General features: G+C 43.2%; 1 protein-coding gene and 1 long non-coding RNA gene across 12 annotated transcripts in view; one reads left to right on the forward strand and one right to left on the reverse strand.

Annotated features, from left to right (window-relative positions):
• Positions 1-6,477: 6,477 nt before the first annotated feature.
• On the forward strand, positions 6,478-9,211 carry LOC106033807 (C2 calcium-dependent domain-containing protein 4C-like). 2 transcript variants are annotated; one of them, XM_067003493.1, is made up of 2 exons: positions 6,478-7,233; positions 7,772-9,211. In XM_067003493.1, the coding sequence occupies exon 2, from the start codon at positions 7,827-7,829 to the stop codon at positions 9,126-9,128; it is 1,302 nt and encodes a 433-aa protein (XP_066859594.1). In that variant the 5' UTR covers positions 6,478-7,233; positions 7,772-7,826; the 3' UTR covers positions 9,129-9,211. The 2 variants fall into 2 exon arrangements, with proteins under 2 accessions (XP_066859594.1, XP_047937227.2); XM_048081270.2 differs by lacking the exon at positions 6,478-7,233 and adding an exon at positions 7,423-7,558.
• Positions 8,950-24,667, reverse strand: part of LOC106033752 (uncharacterized) — a 34,304-nt gene continuing 18,586 nt past the window's right edge. For 4 of the 10 annotated variants that reach the window (XR_007169958.2, XR_007169956.2, XR_010834064.1 and 1 more), the window contains 3 exons: positions 24,504-24,587; positions 23,299-23,393; positions 11,586-14,222 (listed from right to left, as the gene is read on the reverse strand). This is a non-coding gene — a long non-coding RNA (uncharacterized lncRNA). The other 6 variants (XR_010834062.1, XR_010834065.1, XR_010834068.1 and 3 more) reach the window with 6 other exon arrangements.

The following is a 24,667-nucleotide window of genomic DNA, read 5'->3' on the forward strand; positions in this document are numbered from 1 at the left end:
TTTGATATTTTTGGTGAATGTTTTGCCCTCTGACTGATGTCAATGATTGATCTGGACAAGCATAGTGCCGGGCTGTGTGCTAGGGTACTAAATCTTTCCTTTCTTTTTTTCCCCCTTCTCTTTCTCAACCTTGCATGTTTTTGTAAGTCCATGATATAAGTGACCGTTACTGAACTTCTTACTAAAGTTTTACTAAGTTTGTTGGAATCTTGTGTTACAAAGTCTAAAATTCAGAATAAATATGTTTATTCTTTCACCCTTAAGTTTGTTTAGAGCACAAAGATGATACAGAGAACAGTTTTGCTGAATGTGTTATTTGCCTTACAGGTGTCAGTATAGCCTTTAAGTGCAATAAATTCTTTTAGAATACATAAGAATTAACTTAGTGTTATTTCATGGTAAGCTTTGGGCCAAAGTGCAGGCAATGTTTTTCTGTCAAGGTTACCAGGACAGAGACAGCTGCATGAAGTGCTTGGATATTTTATGATTTTATTTCCAAGAAGGGAATCTGTAATGAAGAATTATTAGATAAAGTTGGACTGTCTGACTTTATTTTATTTTTTACTCTGAGGGAAATGTGTTATAACTCTCCAATGTCATGAGCTGTGGTATATCCAGGTACAAGCCACAGCATACTATGTCTTCAAAGCCATGAGATGAATGGTGGTCATTACTACTGTAACAGAACACACTCCTGTGAAAAGAGATGACCCGTTTGGGGGACTTTTTTCAGGAAATGCTTAGAAGCATTCACCCTTCCTAGTGGAGAGAGAAGCCTGCCTTGAAGCCAGGCTAGATATTTGTACTAAGGGGAAAAAACAACCCAAAGGTCAAGTCAATGCAAGACAAGGAATCTAGGTCTTGGGAAGGAAAGCTCTTCTGTCACGTTCAGAGTTGTCTTCTGTCATGTTCAGAGTTGCTGTCACTTTGCAGTCATCTGAATATACAACACTGCAGATGGGGTGGCCTACAGGATAGGATGAGCTTTCCCACTGATACTAGATATCTGTGCCTGGCAGCCATGAAGTAGACAGATCAAGCCTGGTGAATTTGGTTGACAGAAAGCCCAGGCAGGGATGGCAGTGTTGCCTCACCACTGTTTTTAAGGTAAGCCTCTACATCCCAGGCCACTACAGTGGAATGTAACTTACTTGTGCTCATTAATTCCAGCTACTGATGTTAAATTGTCACTACTACAAGATGAGCTGTAGCATATTCTAGCATGCCCTGTCTCTCTTGACAACACATCATTGTCATCTCCTGTTCCTCAGTGGCTTTGGTGTTCCAGGACCCGTGAGCCCGAATGTATGGCCAATCCACCCAGCTCTGCAACTGTCATGGTTTCAGGAATGGAGAATTGGGGGCACCTACAGAGTAATCTGTGGATTACTTTTTTCTAGAAGATATTCAATTTCCATTCTCTGCAGTTGTGCCTGCTTTTCCCAATCAGACATCCTTTAACTGTACTGACAATATAATTCCTGGGAGAAGTATCAGATACTCTTGTGTCACCCTTCAGAATGGTGGCCTCAGATACAGGGGCACTACTGGTCTCCTCTGGAGTCCCTCAGTCCTTGTCAAACAAATAGAGCACTAATTTACCAAGCCCCATCTGAAGTTGCACACTTCTCCTATTTCCAAGTGCAACAGAGCTCAAAGTACTTTTTTTTTTTTTTTTTAATAAGCAAGCAGAACAAGCTGAGTCATCCTGCCCATCATTCTTTCAATTAAATAATCTCTCTCTGTCCCCTATCTTCTTCTATTCTCAAACTAGTTCCAGCTGCTTTTAGGATCCTTTCATCAGTGTACCTAAACTGCACAGGCTGATTGGGTGCCTGTCAAACCCTCTGATGGTGCTAGGAAATCCATTATGCTCTGCTATTGAATTTTATCCTCGTCGTCTGTGTGCAGAAGCTTGGTTTTCCAGGTAATTGGCTGAATTGAGCAGTGAAGCTTGTTTCACTACAGGCATGAGAAGTGTAAATAATGAAGTACCTATTGTGTGATATATTTTCATGATGCTGATAGCCTTTAAAACATTTTCCAGTTCCATCCTTCCCTATGGCGTTGCAAGTCTACCTGGCAAAGTTATTGGCAGTCTTGAGCTCTTTATATGCTACTGCCACGAAAAGATGCATCTGTTTTTCCATTAATGTCCAAAGTGATCTTTGTGTGTAACAGTACCCTGGGCTGTTGGGCTGCTCATTAGTACTGTGTTGGCCACAGCACTGTAACTACAGCTGAACAGTAAGCAGAGAAACATCTTATTAATTCGAGGAAATATATTGTCATAGAAACAATAAAAAATAATTTAACTTTATCAATCAGACTCAGACAACAAATATCTATTTTTGAATCTAAATAGTTCTGTAGATCCCAAGACAGTTGCACAGTTATAGAATTTTTTCCCTCAGCAATATTGGTATACTCTAGGCTGAGTTTATTTTTGTTATTGGTGTTTTACTAGAATATTCAATGTTTACAGCTTTCACCAGGAATGTTTCACAGAGCTTTTCCGAGGATACATAATTGTTACTTTCATTGGACAGAAGACAAGTCTGATAACCTGCTACTTTGTATAAGCATGTTCCAGTTAATTGAATGGTTGGTATAAAATTTGTAGTTCCTGTTTAAAGTCTATAAAGTTGCTACATATTTATAATGCTTTCTCTATGTGTTCTCTACAAACCCCAAGCCATCTCTTTCTTTATATTTTAAAGGAATTCAGATGCAGTATCTCATCTGCTTATTGTAAGAGGTGGATGACTCACTCAGAAAAGAATGTGTATTCAAAATCTGCTCATCTTGTTAGTTTCAATATGGTGGTATGGACTTTGTAGAGACATAGGGAATACTGAAAAAAATGATTTACCATCAAAAGCCAGCCTGCCCCACAGGCTTTATTGCCTGCAGGCACTTTAATAAATGATGTGTTAATTTAAATGAAAGCTTTTAAATCTTTTCTGAGGGCAAAGGCAATGATAATAGAGAATTAGTTTTCACATCCAGCTACTTTCAGGTATTCAGTCAATGCAAGCAAAGCCAGCGATTTGCCTTTCTCTGTGACCAGCTCTTTTCCTATGGTAGAACTTGCTCTATGTCAGAAGTGTTCCTTCTTGTTAGTGATGGTTATGGAAACTAAATTTCCACAGTAAGATAGTATATTGTTTTCTGTGCTTCACAAATAGAATAAAATCTAGGCAAAAGGTTTCTGATGGGTACAATTATTGACTGTTGACAAGTGATGTGGGTGTACTTTGGAGTTGTGTTGAGTATTTTTTATCATTTCAGGTAAAATCAGTGCTAAATATTCATACGCTAGTACCAATGTAATCAAGACTAATCAGAAATCAATATTATTTACTGGTGCATGTTTGTAGTCAAACTTCTATTGGTGTTTGGGAGAATGGAATAAAATGTTTCCAATTTAAGCTTTAGAGAACACAAGCAATTTCAGAAAGGATGTTAGTCATTACTGGTAGGCTGCTTGAACACAGAAAATGCAAGACCAACTTAATTCCCCTTTTCATTAGAGCTATTATCTTTTTTTTCTCCCAGCTTTATGCATATTCATGCCTGCTTTGAGAGTTCCTTTACACAGCTGAGCGCGGAAATTGCAATTAGTGAAAGTTACTCTACCTTCATGTTAAAATGTGTGAGAGAGAAAACAGACTAGAGCAGCTCACCTATTTTTGGGCACCAAAGACAAATTGTTGCGAAGGAAAATATTTTCTTGACTTGTTTTGATGATTGGCTTTTCCATAGTTAGCATCTGAATTTTAATGGACTTGGACACCATGTTTTTATCTGAAGTGTTTCAACCTAGAAACTGTTTTGTCTTATGCGGACTTAAATCCTGGAATGTATGCAGGGAACAGAAATAAAATGTATACAAAACAATGAAAATGTTTTCAGATTTGAAATAAATATGAAGTAGGTACTGCCTGGAATTCAGTGTATTTCCATTTTAAACATGGAAAGCATTTAAAACCACATGTGGTTAGATTCCTAAGTAGTACTGTATTTCAGACCAAGTTCAGTGGCAGTGGAACTAGGGGCAGCAAAATCTCTTTGGATTCTGCATGGCAAGTGTTAGCTTCTCATCACAGGACCATCTAGTATGCGACAAAGAAAGAATTCTTCAGTTCAACCTAGCAGATTTGCCTCTCAGGAGGAGAATTATCCTAGGCACTTGAGATACTTTGCATAAAGTCCCTATGTGCCTGAAGGCCCTGCCACTCATATGCTCGTGCTGCCAAGCAGCATGCAGTCATCCGTTGTTTCATTCACGCATTCAGAGGAGCACAGACACATCTTAGAAAACTGCATGGGAATCGTTCTTTGCTGATGAGGTAAAATACCAGCTGTTCCAAGATACTAAATAACAGAAGAAAGATAAAGTTTTCAGATGAAATTTGCTGGACCTCTGTAACTACATTGCATTGCTATCTATATAAGCTATGCAAAGTGACTTGATCTAAGCTGGAAATGGTGAGCAGACTGCTAGTAGCTATCTTTCACCTATGTCAAAATGACAGGAATGAATCAATGTGCTAAATATTTGCTCACAATATTGATCTCTGAAAAAAACGTAAGTGCCTCTCAGTCTGTTGAGGCTTTTTTCAGGAAACTACAGCTGGATGATGGCTGTTCTCTTTAGGAAAATGAAACTGAACAGGGTTATTTATTCTCACAGAAGCCTGGGGAAGTTTTGCATATATCATGTGAGGTAATATAATGCACTAAGCCATTTCTCCTGCTTTAAGAATGTCAGATTTTGTGTTCCCTCATCTATGTCTGCCTTGCACATTCCCTGTTTACAGTGGAGCAGAAGTTTTTCTTTCTCTTCCCACTCATCTTGACTGGACATGTTGAGCAGGAAGGACAGAGCCTGAGTGGTGACCAAGCTCACCTTTCCACAGGCCCTGATGCCTTCTACAGGGAGCCCACCCTCAGTCCCTCCACAGGGCTGTGAGGGAGGTGGCTGTGCTGAGCCCCTGCGAGGGGAACTCCACATCCCTGCTGCTCATCTGCTGCGCGAGGCCTCCTGTCGCTCCCCCTGTGACCCCCTCGCACTGCAAGGACCCAGCCCTTGGAACTGATCACTGCCAGAGATGAAGACTGGGAAACCAGTTCTGAATTTCCATCGTTACTCCAGCAGTTATCTTCTACCGAAACAGCTGCACTGCACAGGCCTTGCAGTTGTGCAGGGTAATGTTGTTCTCCTCCCCTGACAGAAATAGGAGAGGGTGGGTAGTTTGTGTGTGGGAGGGTATACGGGCACCTTTTTTTTTTTAATAAATAAGCAGCACATTGCTGTTGCTTACAGCAGACTGCAAGCAGGGGTAAGCCAAGTCCCGAATCAGCCCGCTGAGGGAGCTGGGACAGGCAGAAGGGAAGGCCGAGGCGGCGCGGCCACCAGGGGGGGCTCGGGGCCGGTCCCTCGCTGGGCTCAGGGCGGGCACGGCGCCGGCGGACCCCAAACTTCTCCTCGGGAGGGAGACCTCCCGTCACGGCTCGTGCAGCCCCCGGCCGGACCCCGCGTGTCAGCAGGGACCGGGACGGCAGCTGAGGTAAAGCCGTGCCCCCAGCTAGATCCCTTCCGGTTTCAAAGTGTCTCGCTGCAGAAATTTGCTATAGCAACAGGAAGCCTCGTTGGCAGCGGTTTTTAATTACGGTCTGAAACTAATCAAGGAAAGGAGAAGCTTTTGAACGCAGGAAGCTAAAGAGCTAATCATCCGTTTGAGTGCCTCTTTCCAGGGGGGATGTACAAGTACTCCAGCGCTGCTGAGCTCCCAGCACGCCAGCCATCTGGCAAATGGCTGTAATGCGCAGGCCTTAGGGGAAGAGGGGATTCAGGGAAACCCGAGGGATTTTCCACTGGGTGTACAGGAAGCCTCAAGAGACTAAGTGGAAAGTAAGTCCCTAAAACAGGGTGGCTACTTTCTGTCACTGCTGCCTGATGCTAGTTGCTGTACTTGCCGTATCAGGAGAACATGTGTGAACCATCACTGGAAGTAATAATGTTCCTACTAAAGATCTCTAATTCCTTAATTTTTCTCCATTTTTAGAAGCCAATCTTTTGTTGTTATTAAAAGCAGAGGTGTGCACATTGGGAAGAGGCTCACTTTGCAGATACTACATGTAAGGTGTGACACGTATAGGACCATATTGCCTGGTCTGAAACAGTTCCAGTGTGTGCCTCACAGCTCTGCTTCGTGAAGGAGCCATCCCCCTGTCTTCTCCTCCCATGCCACCGAAAAGTCCCATTAGCTGGGGAAAGGGCCAGCCCCCCTCTAAGCCTCTCAGTTCAGTCAGAGATTATTTGAACCACACTCACAACAAGCAAGCCCACTGAAGTAAACTGCAGAAGCACTAACAATTGAAACATTATTAGGATGTTTTGGGGTGTTCTCAACTCTTTTACAAAGCATGGCAGATTTTTTTTCCCCCTCATTTAAACCCCTAGAGGACTATTATAAAAGTGAAGTTTAATTGTAAAACAAGCAGGAGAGGCAAGGCTCAGTCCCAGAACATGTGTGTTCCTATATAAACCTTTCAGCAGGTTCAAAATGTTCCCTGCCCCTGAAACCCACTAGATTTGTTTCCTTTGAGCATATCCAGTCTATTCCAAGCACTGAGTAAACATGAACTTCAGCTCTTCAGGGAGAAAAGGAAAGACAAAATTGTCTACTGTCAGTGTGTTACAGGCATACAGCTTCCACTGAGTATTCAGCTAACCTCTCTGGCAGGCTGTTTTGGTTTTGCTGTTAAGGTTTCTATTAGGAGCTTGCAGAGAAATTACAAAGAGTTTGCAGAGGCCCGTTTGTGCCCTGCTGCACTGCAGAGCTGTGTTGGTAAAGTTCATGGATCCCACCTGCTCTGCGCAGTGTCTGTTAAGGGTCACGCATGCCTGCGCTTTGGAGATATTCCATTTCAAGGTGACTTGCCAGAGCGTTCCTTTGCCTCGTCTTTCTCCTCATTTCACGTGCATGCCCACTTCTGCTGCTGCTCAGCATCAGTGATAGGACACTGGATCGGGGCTTGGTCATCTCATGTTCTTTGTAGATAACAAGCAGAGGGGGGCACATATCCAGATGCAGAAAAGAGACCAAGTTCTTTTCAACTGAGCTTGCAAAACTGCAATCCACTCTTCCTACTGCTCTCACGCTGGACACCCGCCAGGATCTCGAGAAGAAAAGGAGCAGAGAGACAATCCCGCCTTTGTCCCGGGTTTGTTCGTTAATACCTCTGGACGCCGGCGGTAGGGCACGGACGAGGGGCCCCGCGCTGTGATGCTGGCTCCGGGGCCGGGTTTGGCCACCCCCACGAGCGCGGAGCGGGGCCGGGCCGAGACTGGGGCTGGGGCTGGGGCTGGAGCTGGAGCTGAGGCTGGAGCTGGGGCTGCCGCCCCCTCTCCCTCCTTCCCTCCCTCCTTCCCTCCCTCCGCCGGTGGCGCGGTGGGAGGCGCCCGGCGCCGCTAGAAAAGGGCCGGCGGCCGGTGCGGGGAAGCGGCAGCGGCAGGAGAGGGCTGCGGGGCGCGGCTTCCCTCGGCAAGGTACGTGCAGAGCTCTGCCCTGCTCTTAGACAGGGCTCGCTGCCGTGGGGTCTCTCGAGTGGCTTCGTTTCGCCCTCTCGGCGCGATCCGCTTGCTGCCGCGCTGCGGGTTGCGCCGGTGCCGGTCCTGCCGCTCGCGGTATCCCCGCTGCCCCCTTTGCTGTTGTGCATCCGAGAAAGGTGTTCATGTACTTTCGTGTTTCTGTGTCTGCAGGTGGATTTGTGCTTTCGGCTGTTCCCCTCCGAGGACGCCCAGGCTGGCTACAGTGATGTGGTTCTTGGAAAAGATCAGAGCATCCCATGAAAACAGAAGCCTCCCTTGCCCTGCCTTCCTGGGACTGCCCCCCGGCCAAAACGTGCTAGAAAAAGGCCACCTGGGGGCTGCTGCTTTTCCCAACGTGCTCACCCCGGACAGAATCCCAGAATTCTGCATCCCCCCCAGGCTGGCCACCTCTGTTCCTGGAAAGGGCCCTGGCTCCCACCAGCGCCACGGTTTGGAGGACACAGATCTTAATTCCTCTGACTGCAGCTCCAGCTCTTCTTTGCCCCATCTCATCCAGGTGGAAAGTGCTGAAGAGATCCCAACCATGGAGGAAGAAAGCACCAACTCAGACCCACAGTCCCAAGCGGCACTCTCCCTGCCTCACTTCCCCAGAGCCCCCACTTCCTATGGCTTCTGTACGTTGCTGGAGAGTCCACACACCAGGAGAAAGGAGTCGATCTTCCATGGCGACACATGTGGTGCTCTGCCCGGCCTGATGCTGCCTCGATCCAGAGCTAACACTTTCAGTGGCAAAGGGAATATGTCTAATCCTATTGCTATCAGCTTTGCTTCTGTAAGGCTGCCTCCTAAGCACCTCTCCCTGCACAGGCAAAGTGCCTGTGACAGCGATACTGCCTCCTCCAGTGACTCCTCTCCTTTCAGCTCCCCACTTCTCAGCAGATCGCCTCCCAAACCCTGCTCCTTGGTCAAGACACGAAGCCAAGAGGGATTGCTCTGCCGAGCACTGAAAGCCAAGAACAAATCCAGCATGGCCAGGAACAACTCTCTGTCTACAGAGGAGAGTAGCTCCACTGATAACAGCCCCAGTGCCATCAGGCGGGCCTCAGAGGGGCTGCTTGCCGCGCGGAGCTTTAGCACGTCCTGTTCTCCCATCTTTCCCCTGGACCTTACCCACAGCCGGGAGAGACTGTTGGGAGAGAGCACAGTGGTAATGGACAAGGGAGGCATGCTGAGGCTGTCAGTTGAATATTGCTCAGAAAATGAAAGGCTGCGGATCCGCCTGATCAGTGCAGAAGGTTTATATGATGACTCTGTAGACCCCAAAAACATAAACTGTTGCATCACCTTCTCCCTGGTACCAGGGAAAACGCAGAAGCAGAGAAGCACTGTTATAAAGAGAAGCAGGAATCCCATCTTTAATGAGGACTTCTTTTTTGATGGTGTTACAGAAGAAGAGCTTCACAGCCTCTCTGTGAGGATGAAAGCCACAAACAAAGGGTGCAGTATGAAACGGGATTACACCTTAGGAGAACGGGAATTGTCTTTAACGAGCATGTTGTCCTTGTAATACTTCAAACAGTTATTTTGTATACTGGAAGTTTTGTACTGAATAAAGTTTTGGTTCTTTTTGTTAAAGGGTACTTCAAAGCACTACGTTGTTTGGTATTGCTCTCATGCTGTTGTAACTTATTTTACTTAACACTTCAAGCTCTGTAAGGCATTTGGTGCTATATTCAAAGGTGGCTGTGGAGCAGATCTTCTGCCTGTGAAGGTGGAGGAGGGGAGAGAAGAGCTAGTTCGCCTTTAGGATAAAAAAGCATCAAGCACTTATTAAGTCCAAACTGTTTGGTATATGGCTTTGAGGGGGTGGGAGGGTTGTTTTTCACTCCCTCTGGTCCCTAAGCACGTAGGTGGCATGTGCACACAGTAGGTGCTGAACTCTCACAGCTCCTAGGTATTACATTAGTTAAATAGACCGTTTAAACAGCACTCATTTACAGAAAGGAAGGTTTAATGTGCCCTGTGTTTGGGGAGGGAGAGAAAGGTTTGTTTAGGGAACAGCCATTCTCCTAGGAAGTGGGGGGGAGAATTTGTATTCCCAAAGCAGGCATTAGCGGTTTTCCGTGTTTTGAGGATAACAGGATCAGCACGAGCTAAAAGTCATTGCTTGCAGGCTTGGCTCTTTCTCTCACAGACCTATATTGTCAACATTAAGCAGTCAGGTGGCTCCTGCCTTGCGTCACTATGGAGAGGGTGATCGCTGTAGCACCGTTAATATCTTCATTTACCTTTCTTTTCCATGGTTGATTTTGCAGCTGCCAGGATGAAGTTGCCAGGTAATTATGTTTTGGTCAGGAATGTACCCTGGAGCTATGACCCTCAGTAATTCAGCTATTGCATCGTTTCTTCAACTGAGGCGGATAGGATATCAGTGCTGAATGGGTAAAAGATAGCTTTGGATCTTTGGGTTGAATTCCCGCTTCAGCTAATGACTTGTTATGTACCTTGTTCAAGGCACTATGGTAAAATTAGGATAATCTTTCTCCATATTGTACCAGCAAATGGTGAGTGGCTGAAGTGCTTGCTTCAGTGTCATGAGAATCACAAAGGTACAGAGCTTCTGCATGCTTGAAGGGTCGTCCCCCCCCCTTTATTTTTTTTTTGGCTGTGGTGAACTGGGGACTGGGTGGAACAAATAAACTTGTAGAAACTGCAGCTGTGCAAGTGCAAGGAGACAGAAGCTCAGTCTTGGAAATCCAGGCCTGTTGCTGCCTCACTTGATTAAGCTGCAGGCTTCATTATGTGAAAGGTAGATAAGCCTTAATGGGGGAACAGTCCACGCAGGCCTGGGGCACGGAAAAGGAAGGGTTGTTTTTTTTTCAGAGTTGATTGTGAGGCTGTAGAAATAGGGCTTTGCGTCTGCCAAAATCGACAGCTTTAAGGATCTTTCAAAAGGATCTCTAGTAGATCCTCCCCCTGCCCTATTCTGGCAGGAGTTTAACTGCCTGCAAATCATGAGCCTATTCATGGGAGGTTGTGGTATTGCTTGGCCACCTAATCATTTGATTCTCTTTCAGGCTTTACCACCCCAGGAAGGATTTTCTTCCTTGGTATAGCAGAAAAAGCCCAAAGGATGTTAACTGTGATGACAAGTGGTCAGAAATACTCATTGCTAGTCCTTGATCCATCTCATGTGAGATGTTTAAAATAGAATCCTTGTACAAAGCACAACTTGCACAGGGGAATGGCTGAGTATATTCCCAGAAGCTAATTAAAATCAAATGTAGTAATAATTCCTTTGTGCTAAAGGAGAGAATTAAATGTACTAATACATGTTTGCGCAGCAGGAGGTGATGCACTGTCACTTGTATCCCTGAATCTGGCCAAACTGACTATAAGCAAAAATAAAAAGGTAGTGGGGAGATGTGAAATTAAAAAGTGTGACTTCAAGGAAGAATTAAGATTGCTGCAAATGAAATAAAGCCTTTTTAAATGGTCGTTGCATGCCAAAATGACTTACAAAAGAGCCATTTCTTCCTACTTCTCTCATGTTGTATGGAGTTCCCCATAGGAAGTCAAATGCTTCTGCTTCAGGCTGATCACTCATCCACCATCACAATTTTAGTCCTTGGGACTTAAGGTTTCTTTGCAGGTATACCCACATGGAGAAAGAGGCTGAGATATACAGAGTACAACAGTTCAGAGGTTCACTCACAGTCACACTGCAGTGTGTATCTACCTGCCCTGTGACAGGGATGCAGAATGACTGATCAGCTGAGGTGGAAAGGGGCCTCTGGAGACTGAATCCCCTGACTGCTGCTGTGAGCAGTGTCCTCTTTATCGCTGCCCATCATCCCATTATATGCAATTCTGAGATCTCTCCTGAATCTTCTCTTCTCCAGGTGAATGGGCATAGCGTATTTTCTGGCATCGAAGACAGGTGGTTGTAAAGTCTCATCCATCATCGTGCAGGGAAGGAGTTAAGTCCTTGGAGAAAGCCCTCCCTTCCTGTAATAGGAAAATAAGTTTCCAGTTCATCTAGTCAGGTATTTGAAGACGAAAATTCTTTGTCTCTGGTCAGCTGAATGAGAATTGAGCTGTTTCTAATGCTTTTTAAAAATGACTAATTTCTGACAAAGTCTCCTTACAGAGGTTTGACAACAGACCTGCCTGCCAGGGGATGACTTGCTGCTTCAGCTGACAGCAGCAGCAGACTTGCAGACCTAATTCAAAGGCAGAGTTTAAGCTTGGGAGGGTGGCTGGACTTTGCCTGTGTTTCTCTGGTAAATAATGTAACTTCAGCTTTTCTTTGATAATTTTCTTCTCTCAGAGAGAGAACTTCTTCACGAGAACTTTGAACTAAGTACTTATTCAGCTTCATTAGTCAGACTCAGGACTAAGTCTGAGTGTAATGCTGGAAGGAAAGGAATTTTGTTCCCTTTCTCCCCTTTCTCTCCTCCCCAGGGTTTATTTGATCTTTTTACATTTTGGGGTATTTGATTCCTTCTGAGCTTTGGGGTGTTGCCTATCAGGGCACTGTTTTTGTTAGCAATGCAAAGCCATAATACAACTTGAACAGTTCGATTTGCCTTAATATCAAATATTGTAGGGCTTATTTTCTTTTGCTCTTAGAGGTTAATTGAACTGTAAGTGGTGAACTGTACAACACTGCCTATGCTGCAGCTGCTTTCCAATAGCGTCTGTTGTCTTGGGGCTATTACGTAAAACACCTGCATAAGCAAACAAGAAGGCAACCGGATACTTCAACCTGGAAAAGACTCATGATGCTTCAGTGCTGATATGAGAGTCAACAGCAGAAAGAAAATCCACCTCCTGGCACTAGAAAACAACTCCTCAGAGTGAAGAAATGCCCTGTTCAGAAGTTTTCTAAGTTTAAAATACCACTTATAAAAATGTGCTACCCTAAATGGCTCTCTCAAGCAGAACTCCTGTTTTGGGTAGTCTGGTCAGTGCTGTTTAGTGGTGCTGGATGGCCAGATCACCTGGCAACATTGTGTTTTAAAAGAATTACAAATATTTGATAAAAGAAGTTCTTTCTGCCAAGGTCCTGGACTCCTGTTTTGCTAAGCAAATATTATCTGTTTCTGCTGCATGGGAAGTACTTATTGTGCTGGCCTTTTCAAATAGAGTTATTTTAGGCATGCCTCTTCAAATGGTTGGGGACAAACGTTACCGCAAAGAAAGTCTTATGTTTTCCTTTATTTTGATGCCATTTTTCTGATTATAAATCCAAGGTCCAGAAACAAATCTGTGCAGATTCCACTCTGTGGTGCAACATACTGAAGTACAGTAGGGTAAAACAGTCCCTATAACCATGCTGCTTTTCACGTAAAGTTTAGGAATAACACCAAGGGAAGCAAATATCTATGACCTCAAAAGCCTAAGAGGACAGGTGTGTAGATCAGGGATTAGGCGGCTCAGTGACTGCAGTATCACATTCCATGTATTGCACCACTTGTTCTAAGCTGCTCCTGTTTTTTCAGACCGGCTCTGGAAAGGCACTGCTGAAAATGGCACCCCCGCTGTCTCCGAGCCCTTTCCAGGGGGAGCTCTTTAAGGAGGCTGCCCCTCGGCTTTTCCAGTCCACTGCAGTGGCTGTGATGAAAGACTGAAAGTATGGTGGGGTCTCACGGGCAGAAATTCTTCTGATTTCACCTAACTATTAATTGCTGCAAGTAACTTTAATTTTCCTCAGAAAACTGAGGAAAAAAGAACAGCTTAACAAATGTACAAATCTTTGCAAAACCTGTCTTCATGCTTCCAGGCTGTTTCCCCCAGGCTAGGGAAGCTGTCCCAGAGGAATCTATGTAAGCAGGATTGCTCTCCTCAGGACTGCTTGGGACCCTGTGCCACAGGCCATGTGCTTGCTGGGCTGTCCTAGTGCTCTCCAGCACCTACCACCTGCTTCAGAGATGCCCACTTGTCCTGCATCTAGGTCAGAGGTCCACCAGCTTGCTTAGGGGGCCAAATTGTTGGGCACAATATTTGGCCAAGGTAGGAAAGGTAATGAGTCACATCTATTGATGGCTTTTTGTAGCAGGATGTTTGATTAAAACAAACAGCAGCCTTACGTTCACAAAATGAATGGCATAATTAAATGCTATCTGTCTTCCATTATTATGTGTTCTGACACACACACACACACACACACACGCACACAAACACACAAAACCCACAAGATTTTGTCTGCGTTTTAAAATAAGATGGCATTTCAATACAGACTTAATGCTGATTGTCAATGAAATGTACTCTAGAAATATTAACATTATTAACAGTGTGTTAGAAAAAAAATCTTTTTTCCTTTTTAAATCTTTATGGAAAATCCTTTATCACAGTGGAGGTAAAAGGAAGCTGAATGTTGCAGAAATGTCTGTGAACTGATGTACTGTGCAGAAAAGGGACTGACAGAAAACCCAGGTGGCAGGAGGAGATAGAGCTGCAGGTGCCCGAAACCAGACCTCAGCCTGGTCTGTGCACAGAAGCACACTGCTTGCGGACAGGGGCTGCTTTGGGTTTGTGCATTGGTCCTTCGTGTCTGCATCCACTGGGATTGCTATGGAAGTCATTCTTTATGCTGCCAGTTTCTTCGCATTTAGGGAATCCTTATAAGAGGAAAAGATCTTCCAGAAGTTCTTTGCTCCTGTGAGGAACAGAAATGGCTACAGTTCACATTGCTGGTGGTATTTGGCAACTGGAAATTGAACACAGTCCCAGAGATGAAAAGAATGGTCCAACAAACTGGAATGAAAAGAGATGACAGCCTCTTTTTGCCTTGATACCATCACAAGTGATTAAACAGCTATATCTTCTGATATTTTTTAACTCCCTCTGCTATTCCTTTTCTATTTCTGGCCATAAATGTTGTCATGCTACAAAATTAGCTATCCTGAGTGGTACAGTGAGAACCTGACCTTGCCAAGCATCACATGTACTGGACAGAAAACAGTGAACAAGATTTTCCAGCTCATTTCCTTTCTGTTAAAGCTAAATGATTTCTCTACTTGCATTTCTCAGCCTCTTCAGGGCAAAATCAGGAAGCATTTGAAAGAACACAAGGTAAATGAGAAGGCTGTGGCTTCTTCTCACTGCAAGTAACAAAAGAGTAGCGCGCATTTTTTTTTTTTTTTTTAAGTAAGAGGGCCAGCCAAAGTTCTGTGTCTTCACTACATTGCTTAGTTGAGGAGCCATGTACAGGGAAACAGGTCACACACAGCCTGTTTAAACTGTTGCTGTGAAGTCCAGGAGGTCACACAAGTATAGTTTTCCAATGTTTGCATAACCCTAAGTGTTGTGGGTTGCTTGTGGCTGTCTCACCAGGTTCCTCAGCTGCCTGTAAGGATAAGCCCTTCCTTGCCTTGACATAATAGATGAGAAACACACTGAGAAGAGCACTTGGGTAAGAGGCTCATATTAAAGGTGCTCATTTTCTCACATGCAGAGCTGAAGGATGAGAAGGGGTAGCTCAGAGTGGTGCTGCTCAAATTCCCATCATTATTTCTGTTATCCCCTTATCAAAATGCACAGTTCCATAAACTGAAACAATCTAACTTCAATCTTTGTTCTGTTTTTGGTCAAACATTCCTCTCCTAACCATTAGCAATTTCCAGCAAGCAATAAACCTCAATTTATCATCCCAGTAAAAACAATAACAGACATTACCTTGAAATGCCAGAGACAGCCTAATTTTGTCTGAGGTTTCTCTGATTTCACCATATTATTTATATAACTGTGATTCTAGACGATACCCTGGTTGAGTGCACTTTAGCTCGAGCCATTCTAGCAGCCCCGTGCCCATAGAAGAGCTGTGCCTGCCAGATTTGCTTTCTGCTGGCATCCCAGTCATCAAATTTTGGGAAAGGAGTTGGGAAGTAAGCACAGCTGGCTTTTGTTGTGCTGGATGCTAGAGCTACAGCTAAGCTGGAGGCCCCAGCACCGCTCCCACACCTACTTGGTGTGACAAAACTTTGATGTTAAAAATGGGCTCCACATAACCTGCTGCCCAGCCTGTAGGGACTGCTGAGCTGTGCTGAAGCTGAGGCTGAAGCCCAGGTGGGCAAATCACATGTTAGAGCCTGCTGAATGCAAATGGCTCATGCTGAGTGTTGGCAGAAGCATTCTCAGTGATGATGAAAGAGCAGCTGTGGTCATTGCTGACTCTCACACCCTTAATTATTTTGCCTAAAGTGTTGAAGCTGATCCAAGACAGTAATTCAGTTAGGCAGTTTTGGATCAGTTAGTTGGGAGTGGTAGTGGTGGTGGCATGACCTGCAGGAAGAGCCAAGCTTCCACAGATGATCTTTAATGGAAAAGTTGTCTCAAATTGTTGCTGGGGTTTTTCAGAGAAAGCTGTTTAGCCCAGCTTTGTACTTAATATTCACTGCCTCACATCTTGGAACAGCTAAAACAGACTTTGAGTTCATCCCTTGCAGACAGCGGGGCAGAAGCGTGCCTGAAGCACAAACCAGCAAGGAGCGTGGCGATGTGCCGTTTGCTCAGTGGGCTGTAGCCTCAAATCCACAGTTGTTAATACTTGCTTGTTGTCAGTCTCCTGGCTTATTGCTGGCCACAAGGAGAGCTACTTTTGTGTGGGTAGCTGAGCAGTGCAAGGCAGCCTTATTTGATGCCACAAAAGAGTTGCACCTGGAATTTGTGCCCCTTGTGTGTTCTCAGGGCATGGGGCTGTTAGAAGTGAATGTGACCTTCAGCAGGGAGTGTCACTTCCCAATAGGGTGAGTATCCCAGTGCCCTGACAGAGGATGCGATGCAGCTGAGAAATCATGTTACATCTTTCTTTGTAAAAACTTCTGATTTCTGTTCAGAAAATTTCCTAAACTGTTCTCCAGATCTGTCACCCAGCTGCCTTTATAGCAGGATGCTGGAGTATGTGCTTCATCCATAGGAATCTGAAACAAAACCATTAATGTGAAAAAGCTGGTAAAATTGAGAGTTACTCCTAATCCACTGGGAGCACCAGACATTATCCAAGTCTGTGTAAAACTTCAGTACAAATCTAATTCAATAGTGAGTTTCCTAAGACTTGTCCTAAATATTTCTACTGGGAAGGAATGGGCACATTTAGTAACTGTAGGCCAGAAGGATTATGTGAGTCTGGAAGATTTCTGTATTGTCCTACAAATACACATGGCTTCATTTAGACATCCGCTTTAAAGACACCTTGCTAGCGATGAATGAGTTAAGCTTGCCTCAGGAATGGGACTGGATGGAAGTTACTGGACAATAGATATGTTCCAGCTGGCAGAAATGATTTGTCATGCCAGCAAGTTACTACATGGGTACAGACGATGAGGCTTTAATGTCAAACAGCCCATGCGAACAGAGCACTTAACAACTGCATGAATGCAAAGGAAAACAAAGGGATACTTGCTTCGTGGGACCTTTTTAAAGGTCAAAATTCAGCATACTGTGGGGGAAATTACTGGAGGAGAAACTGATAAAGTGGAAAACCAAAATGTGAAACTAGGATTATCAGTATGGAGCTAATCTGCTTCACTTATTTGTATTTCCACTCAGTGTTCTTGTAGTAAATAAATATTATTTGAGTCTGGATACCGCTTATAATTCCTTTTTTCCTGATAATAACTTATTAATAGGTAAACTCTCATTTCTAATGAAGATCAGTCCTTGCTATGGCATTGACTTTTTGCCAGCTTCAGAATCACAAAATAGTTGAGGCTGGCAGGGAGCTCAAGAGCAAAAATAGTTGAGGCTGGCAGGGACCTTAAGACCTAATCCAACCCCTTGCTCAAGGGGCAGGGTCAGTAGGGCTCAGCTACAACAGATTGCTCAGGACCATATTCAGTTGCATCTCCAAAGCATGGAGAGTCCACAACCTTTCTGGGCAACCTATCCCAGTGTTTGACCACCTTCAGAGTAAAAAAAAGCTCTGGTTTTCTTTCTTCTTTTTCTTTTTATTCCTCTTGCGTTTTCTTAAGTTCAGATGGAATTTCCTGTACTTCAGTTTGTGCCCACTTCTTCCTGTCCTTTCACTGCATAGCGCTGAGAAGAGTCTGGCTTTGTCTTCTTTGTCCCCTCCAATCACACTTCCATAATTGCTTTTAGTCACTTTCACCTTTCAAGGGCAGAAGGTGACTGTCCTGGTTGTGTTTTGCTTGTATGTTTTGCTAATACCAGAAATCTAATATAAGATGTCTCATCCATCTTCACTTTCTTAAAGGAATACAGATATTTTTGGCCTGATCCTGCTTACACTGTGTAAAGGGAATCTCAGGAAAATGTCACAAAGGCTGAGTTAGAAAATTACTTGTAATACCCAAAAGAGATGTAATGTCTTCAGAGTAAAATTCAAGTGTTGGAAAACTACGTCTTAAAATGCAAAAAGCAGAAAGCCTTACACATTTCCTTGTGAGAAATATTACAATGGTCTTGTTTCTTATTAAAAACAGGCATTATCCAGCAATGGGGAACTGCTAAATCTATGGAGAAAGATACAAAAATGAAGCTCAGCAGAGAGGTTGATCAGACTGATGTACTAAACACTAAAAATTGTGTCTGATGTTTGTTTGCATTCTGTACGGAAAAGTCAACAAAGACCTTGAGCTATTTGGACTGATTGTGGTTTGCAAAGAATCAAAATATTTAAAGTTGTGTGTTTCTAGTGATGAGATGAATTTGATAATAAAAATAAGTATGTCACCAAGAAGCTCCAAGGCCTTAGTGCATCTGTAGTGTTGATATGGGGCAGCATGGGATATAAGTTTATAGGTGCTGTGAACTTCTGATGGGTGTAAATATAAACATATCTGGACAGTTTAAAATATCTAAATTTTAAGACTGACTTGACTGTTTTAACATTTTATCTCTGCAGTCTAAAACTCAGGCTGGTGGCTTAGGCCCACAGACCTTATTCCAACACAGACAGTTCCTGTAGTTCTTGGTATATTTGCTGTGTTGAAGAGCTCATATGCATGAGCTATGCATAGATTTAATTTTAACAAATGCACCTGAATAATATGCCTACGGCCTGTTTTAGCTCTGGTCTAGAGAGGCAAAAATACAGAGAACATTCTGCAAGAAATATATAAATTGTAACCTATTTCAGTAACAGTTTCCTAAGAAATATAGTCAAACTTTTGTTGTTTGACTAAAATAAATGGAATAGGAAGAAAGGGCCCTTTCAGTGAATGCACTGGCTGGGCCAGAGGCTGTGCTTGCTGGCATACTAACAGCAGAAGAAGCCCTCTCTATGGAGCCAGTTCAGTTCTCTCCTGGGGACACTGAGTGGCCACAAATTGCGATTGCTGCTGCCCTTCAGGCTGTAGCGGGAGCTGCTATTGAAGGATTAGCAGGCAAGCTTAAAAGCAATGGATACTAAATTAAATTATTTATAATAAACAGAAAACTCTGTAGACAAAACGGTAGATATTTCTAGGGTAAATTCTGTAATGGCATAGTTGTGTTGCAGTGCTCTCTTACCTAATGTATTATGAGCTCATATCTTGCTCTTTTGTCAGCTGTTGCTGTTGCAAAGGTCAGACCCTCTGAGTCTTTATCTCTGATTTTTAGCACATCACTTCGCTATTTTTGCTGACTCTTCTCTCCTGGAAATGTATTATCTTCTCCCACCTCTTTCCATTGCACACAGTAAACTCTTCTCTCTGGTGTGTCCTCTTTGCCATAAATCTTTCTCAGGTAAGGACAGAACTGAAAGCCTGTGTTCCTTTATCTGTCTCCATGTGTCCATCTCCCTATGCTCTCCTAAACTGTTCGGCCTCTTTGCAAGTGCTTTATTTGCCTTTGACAGTATTGTCTTTGCTCCAGAACTATGCAGTTCCAGACAACGTATTTTTACCCATGGGTTACTAGAACTGGGTCACTTCCAATTGTGCTATGAAACATGTCATGCCTCGCAGGTGATGCAGCGCAGCACTGACATCACAAACCTGATTGTCTCCAGTCAGCAGTTCCAACACAAAGACAGGGCTGGTAATATCAGAGTACCTGGAGTAAAACTAAGTGTGAGCTTTGGTGCCAATCATGCAGACTGTTGCTTTATACTAAACCTAAAGCTACAATACAAGGGCAATATTGGTATATAGTAATATAGACCTGGTACTTTTTCTCTTTTGTTGGAAACTTCACACTTTGTACATGGGAGATAGGCTTAAAATTAAAAAAAAATATTCTCTTTACTAATGGTCAGACTGACTTGCATAGAAACTGAAATACTTCACTGTGCAGACTGCTTCAAGCTATTTAACACAGTATCTCTGGTTTTACAAATCCCTGATAAAATAAAACGGCTGCCTGATGCAGAAGAGATGATTGCTCCCTGTGCCAATACCTCCCTCCCTGAGAAGGCTACAGCACACAGTGTTTGTTTGTTTCTGTTGGTTGGTCTGGGTTTTTGTATTTCTATTTTTTTTTCTTTTTTGCTTTCTTCCTCCTGAGAGACTTCCTCCACAGCCACAGCAGGTAGCATGCTATTGTCATAGGCGCATTTCTACTTTGCCTATGCCTTTGGCTCTATTACCTACTTACAGACCAAGTACTTGAGCATTCATCTTTGATGTTACAGCTTAGTTTGTGTTTTAGTTGTAAAGACAGAAGAGATGGACTCTTTCCTGACAGAACCTTTGACCCTCAGCTCCTCTGAGACTAGCATCTCCCCTGCTTCAAGTACATTGAAGAAAATAATTTGACAAGGCAGAAGATTTTCCTTTCTGATAAATTACCAGCTCACAGCATGGGATTCAGCCATGGTTCATTTCTCGTTGTTCATTGCACTTAAATTAACAAGATCTTTTACTGCACACACTGCAGGACTAATGCCTCAAAGGATGAAAAGACTTGCAGTATGTGATAAAAGCATACCTCTGTTAAAGCAAAAAATACAAAAAAATAACCCATGCCTCATCTGCACTTAGAAACCACTGTCGTCTAAATTGAATAGAATGGGTTTCAAAGGTAAGATATAAAAATGCTGACAAATACAGAGAATGGGACAAGACTTTTTTTTTTTTTTTTAAAAAGGGACCAGAACTGAGTGTTCTTTAAAGAGTTGAGGGTGAAAGAAGCCCTCTAGAATTTTACTGTGCCTCCCTGTTTTAACTTGTCTTTATTAGTTTCTTTACTCCCAACAGAGAAGAAATAGTTTTCCTTGTAATCACGGTACCATTTATGATCCTGCTTCTTGAATTTTACTTGCTGTAAGATTTTGAGAAGCTACTTGGAAAAAAGTCTTCTCTTGATTTTTAGAGTTCTTTGGTAGCTAGAGCCTATTAAATAGGTCAGTATGTTCTGAATTCTATTTGACAACTTCTGTAATTAGGTTCTTGTCTGACAGATACAAAAACAGGAAAGTTCTCCCCATCCCCAGCTCCCTGCTCCCCCAGCACTTTCCTAAATTCATTTTCTTTTTCCAAGGCAAGTTCAAATGCATAACCCAGAGTGACAGCAGTTTAAAAGTGAAGACAGGAGTTGTTGGATGCATTTTGAGGAGTGACTCAGAGCCCTCAGTGCAAAGCAATTTATTGCATAAACATGCATTACTCTTACATGTGCTACAGTAAAGTCTGAAGAGAAGCTTTTGCACAGGATACCTCTGAAGGGAAACTTCAGTTTACCATGCTCTCTAGTATATCAGGCCTATAGCCGCCATTTAAGTACCATTCTTTTTATTATAAAAGAAGCAAAACTGAGTTAGTGGTAGTAGCAGTAATGACTATATTCCCTTGTGTGACAGGAGACAAAGTTCACCACCTTCTCTCTAATTTCCATCAGTCCCTCTTCCTCTGACACCATACAGCCTTTTACATCCGCCTCAGTGTGCCTCCTCTCCATTCCCATTTCGTTATGTGAGGGTTATCTGAAGAGGCTGGACATTTCAGTTGTGGGCTGTATGCAGGAAAACAGTAATCTAAAGTTGTTTTGTGCCATCTGTGTAAGTGTATGTAGACTTGAGTGGATAAATTGGGCTGAGTAACCTGAGTATTACGCTATTTTCACCTATCAATTTGTATAGATCATGAGACAAACAGAAAGCAGCACGGGTCTTCTATAGGTCTCCCAAGAAAACATAGCTATGAAAATAAAATAAAATAAAAGCAGCAGCAACAGAAATCTAGGCCTACTGAATGGAGGATTGGGCCTTGAAACAAAACATGTAATATCTCAGAGTATGTTGTTCTCTTGGAAACAATTTTTTAAAAGACCTAAATGGAAGATTGTTTTCTAGGAGATACATTAAAAGGAAAGCTGGGGATCAGCCCCAGTTGGATTGATTTGTAATGACAGGAGCATTTTGGGCTATGTAAAGCTACTGGATCATCACATAAGTGCCCCATGTTGCCCTGGTAACTGATGTTGAAAATGTGCGTTAAGAATCATTTGCTTTGGAAAGAGCTGGCAACACATTGAAACTTGACTTGTTAGCAATGCTTTTATACACTGAGTAGTGGTAGGTGCTAGGAGATTTCTGACAGCTACATAAATATGGCTCAACCCATACAGGCCTGTGCTACCAAAATTTCTGTAAACCACAAAAGACAAGAGAAGTAAGAAGATGCAAATGGAGAGTAGAGAGACACAGAATGTCATGCAAAAAGAGACCTGCAGGTTCCTTGCACACCAAGTCCACTTCAAACTCACAGAAACATAAACATTAACAAAACCCCCTACATAGGATTCCCTCAGGTATATGAAGCACAAAACATTTAACAAGGAAACCGTTGAAATTAGAGTACATCTTAAAACATAATTATTGTCCTCTTCATTTAATGAAACATTACACCCCATTGGAACAAGCAGTCTGTGCAATAGCAAGTTTAAGGAAATAAAATTAGGCCTCCTTATATCTCCCATGAATTTAAAAGAGTTCTAGGAAAAAAAGAAAAAAAAAAGCATGGTCATAGTAATGACAGGCTAACTTCCCATGGAGAAAAGCCGACGGAGTTGCTGGTTCACTATGTGCATTTACTAAATGTTTCTTTCGCCACCCAGATTCTGAGCCTCCCCTCTAAACTGCCACCCACAACTATTTTGCATATCTGTGACTGATAAACATAGCAGAAGCCTACTCTGTACATGTGAGTGGGAAGCACGCATCCAGGCTCTTCATCCCTGCTCAGTGTGTATGGAATCAGTTGATTCATCATTTATGCTGCTGCTGAAGAAGTCCAGGCACCATTGCATTATCATGATTAATCTAACAAAGCTAACTTAGAAATGACACCAGAAGCAATACCTAATGGCATGTTGTTTCACTCTTAAAAGCAACATCTAATATACACTTACAAGGAAGAACAAGGGAATGAAAGTGTGTCTTTCTGACTGATAAAATGTGAGGCTGAATATTTCTGACTTTTTCCACATTGGCATGTAATTGCTCAGGTGTTGTGTTAGCTGCTCGAGGCAGCTTCAGTCTGCAAAGTAGAGGCAAACAGATTCCCCCATGCGAGATCAGTAATTGAACATCAGCGTAATGTTTATGGAGGTAGCTTATTCACAGGCCCACAGCATTTACAGACATTGCCTAGCCAGGCTGTCAGCCACACCAGGCTTATTTGGGATGTTTTGGAGTTAACTGCTGCATCAGACATGGGTAGTATTGTCCTTCCTCCATGTGCACCCTGGTCAAATGCATTGAAGAACATTTTGCAAACATATCTCTAACTATGTGCCTCTCAGCCAGGGAACTCCATGAACTGCTGACACTTCTTGGTGCAGCTTTGACTTACCAGAAAGGTTCCTGAGGGAAGTCTGACAGTTAGGTTCAGCAGCCCCGCAGTTAACATGTTTCCCAGACTGCATCAAAACTATTGTACCATCAGACCTGCCACAAAAACAAATGAACTTCTTATGAAAATGCTTTTAACCTGTAATTTAACGTTTTTTTGGGGGGGAAAGTGTCAAATCTGCATTTCACATAAACAGATATATGAGTCATTACAGCGAGTGTGTTTATTGTACATGGCAGTTCTTTCCAAAACACACATGTTTAAACAGATGGCTTATGTTGACTATTAATGCAGTTCCTGCAATTAAGTTCAGTCTGAACAAAGTAGACAGAGACTGACATTCTATTGACATCAAAGCCAGTGTATTACATCTTCCCCTTATGAATGTTCAAATTCAGATCTGCTACTATAGCCTTACTGAAATGTCAACTGCGATAAGTCACGATGTAAATGAAGAGGAGAGATAAGGTAGCTGGCATCTTGCTAATTTACTTTTTGACTGGGATTTACTATATGCATATTCATGCTGTTATAATGGTGAAAGTCCATGTTTCAGCAAATTACTGTAAATAAACACAGCAGTAGGGTTAAATTTGGTTCTCCATATCTATAGGTGTGGTGGGCTCAAAGCACAGGCAAACTAGTTTTTACTGGACAGGGAGCCCAAGAGCAGCAGGGTGGTGGTGTGCTCTGCTGGCTGTGCTGCCAGCTGAAGCAGCTGTATGGCCCACGGATGATTATCACAGAATCACAGAATCATCTAGGTTGGAAGAGACCTCCAAGATCACCTAGTCCAACTTCTGACCTAACACTAACAAGTCCTCCACTAAACCGTATCACTAAGTGCTACATCTAAAGGTCTTTTAAAGACCTCCAGGGTCCTCCATTATGGTCCTGCAGGCAAAGCAGCTGTGCCAGAAAATAAAAATGGCCATACCTGCTCATACTCAAAGCTATTCTAGCACAGTATTGTGTTGATGGAGGATATTGCAATAGGGGCTGGCTAAGAAGGAACATGAGAGCAGCTCAGATGAAATGGCCTAGATGACGAAGCTTAGGCTGCTTCAGGTCTTCCTGAACTGCAGCCTGTTTCCTTGTATTTAATAGTGCCTAACAGGTTTCTCCTCTACGAATTTGTTGCAGAGGTTTTGGAATCAATGTAAACATTCAGTATTCACAGTTTCCCGTAGCAAAGTGTTTCATACCTTAGCTGTGTGTTACATGGAAGAAGCGCCTCCCCTTCTTTTGAACTTGCTATTAACTTCATTTAACAATCTGCAGGTCTTACACTGGAAGAAACAGTGAACAATTGTTCCTTACTCACTGCCTCCTGTGATTTTTTGTAAGTCTATTCTATCATCTGTTTTGT

This window comes from Anser cygnoides, chromosome 11, assembly GCF_040182565.1.
Source record: "Anser cygnoides isolate HZ-2024a breed goose chromosome 11, Taihu_goose_T2T_genome, whole genome shotgun sequence".
Taxonomy (NCBI): Eukaryota; Metazoa; Chordata; class Aves; order Anseriformes; family Anatidae; genus Anser; species Anser cygnoides.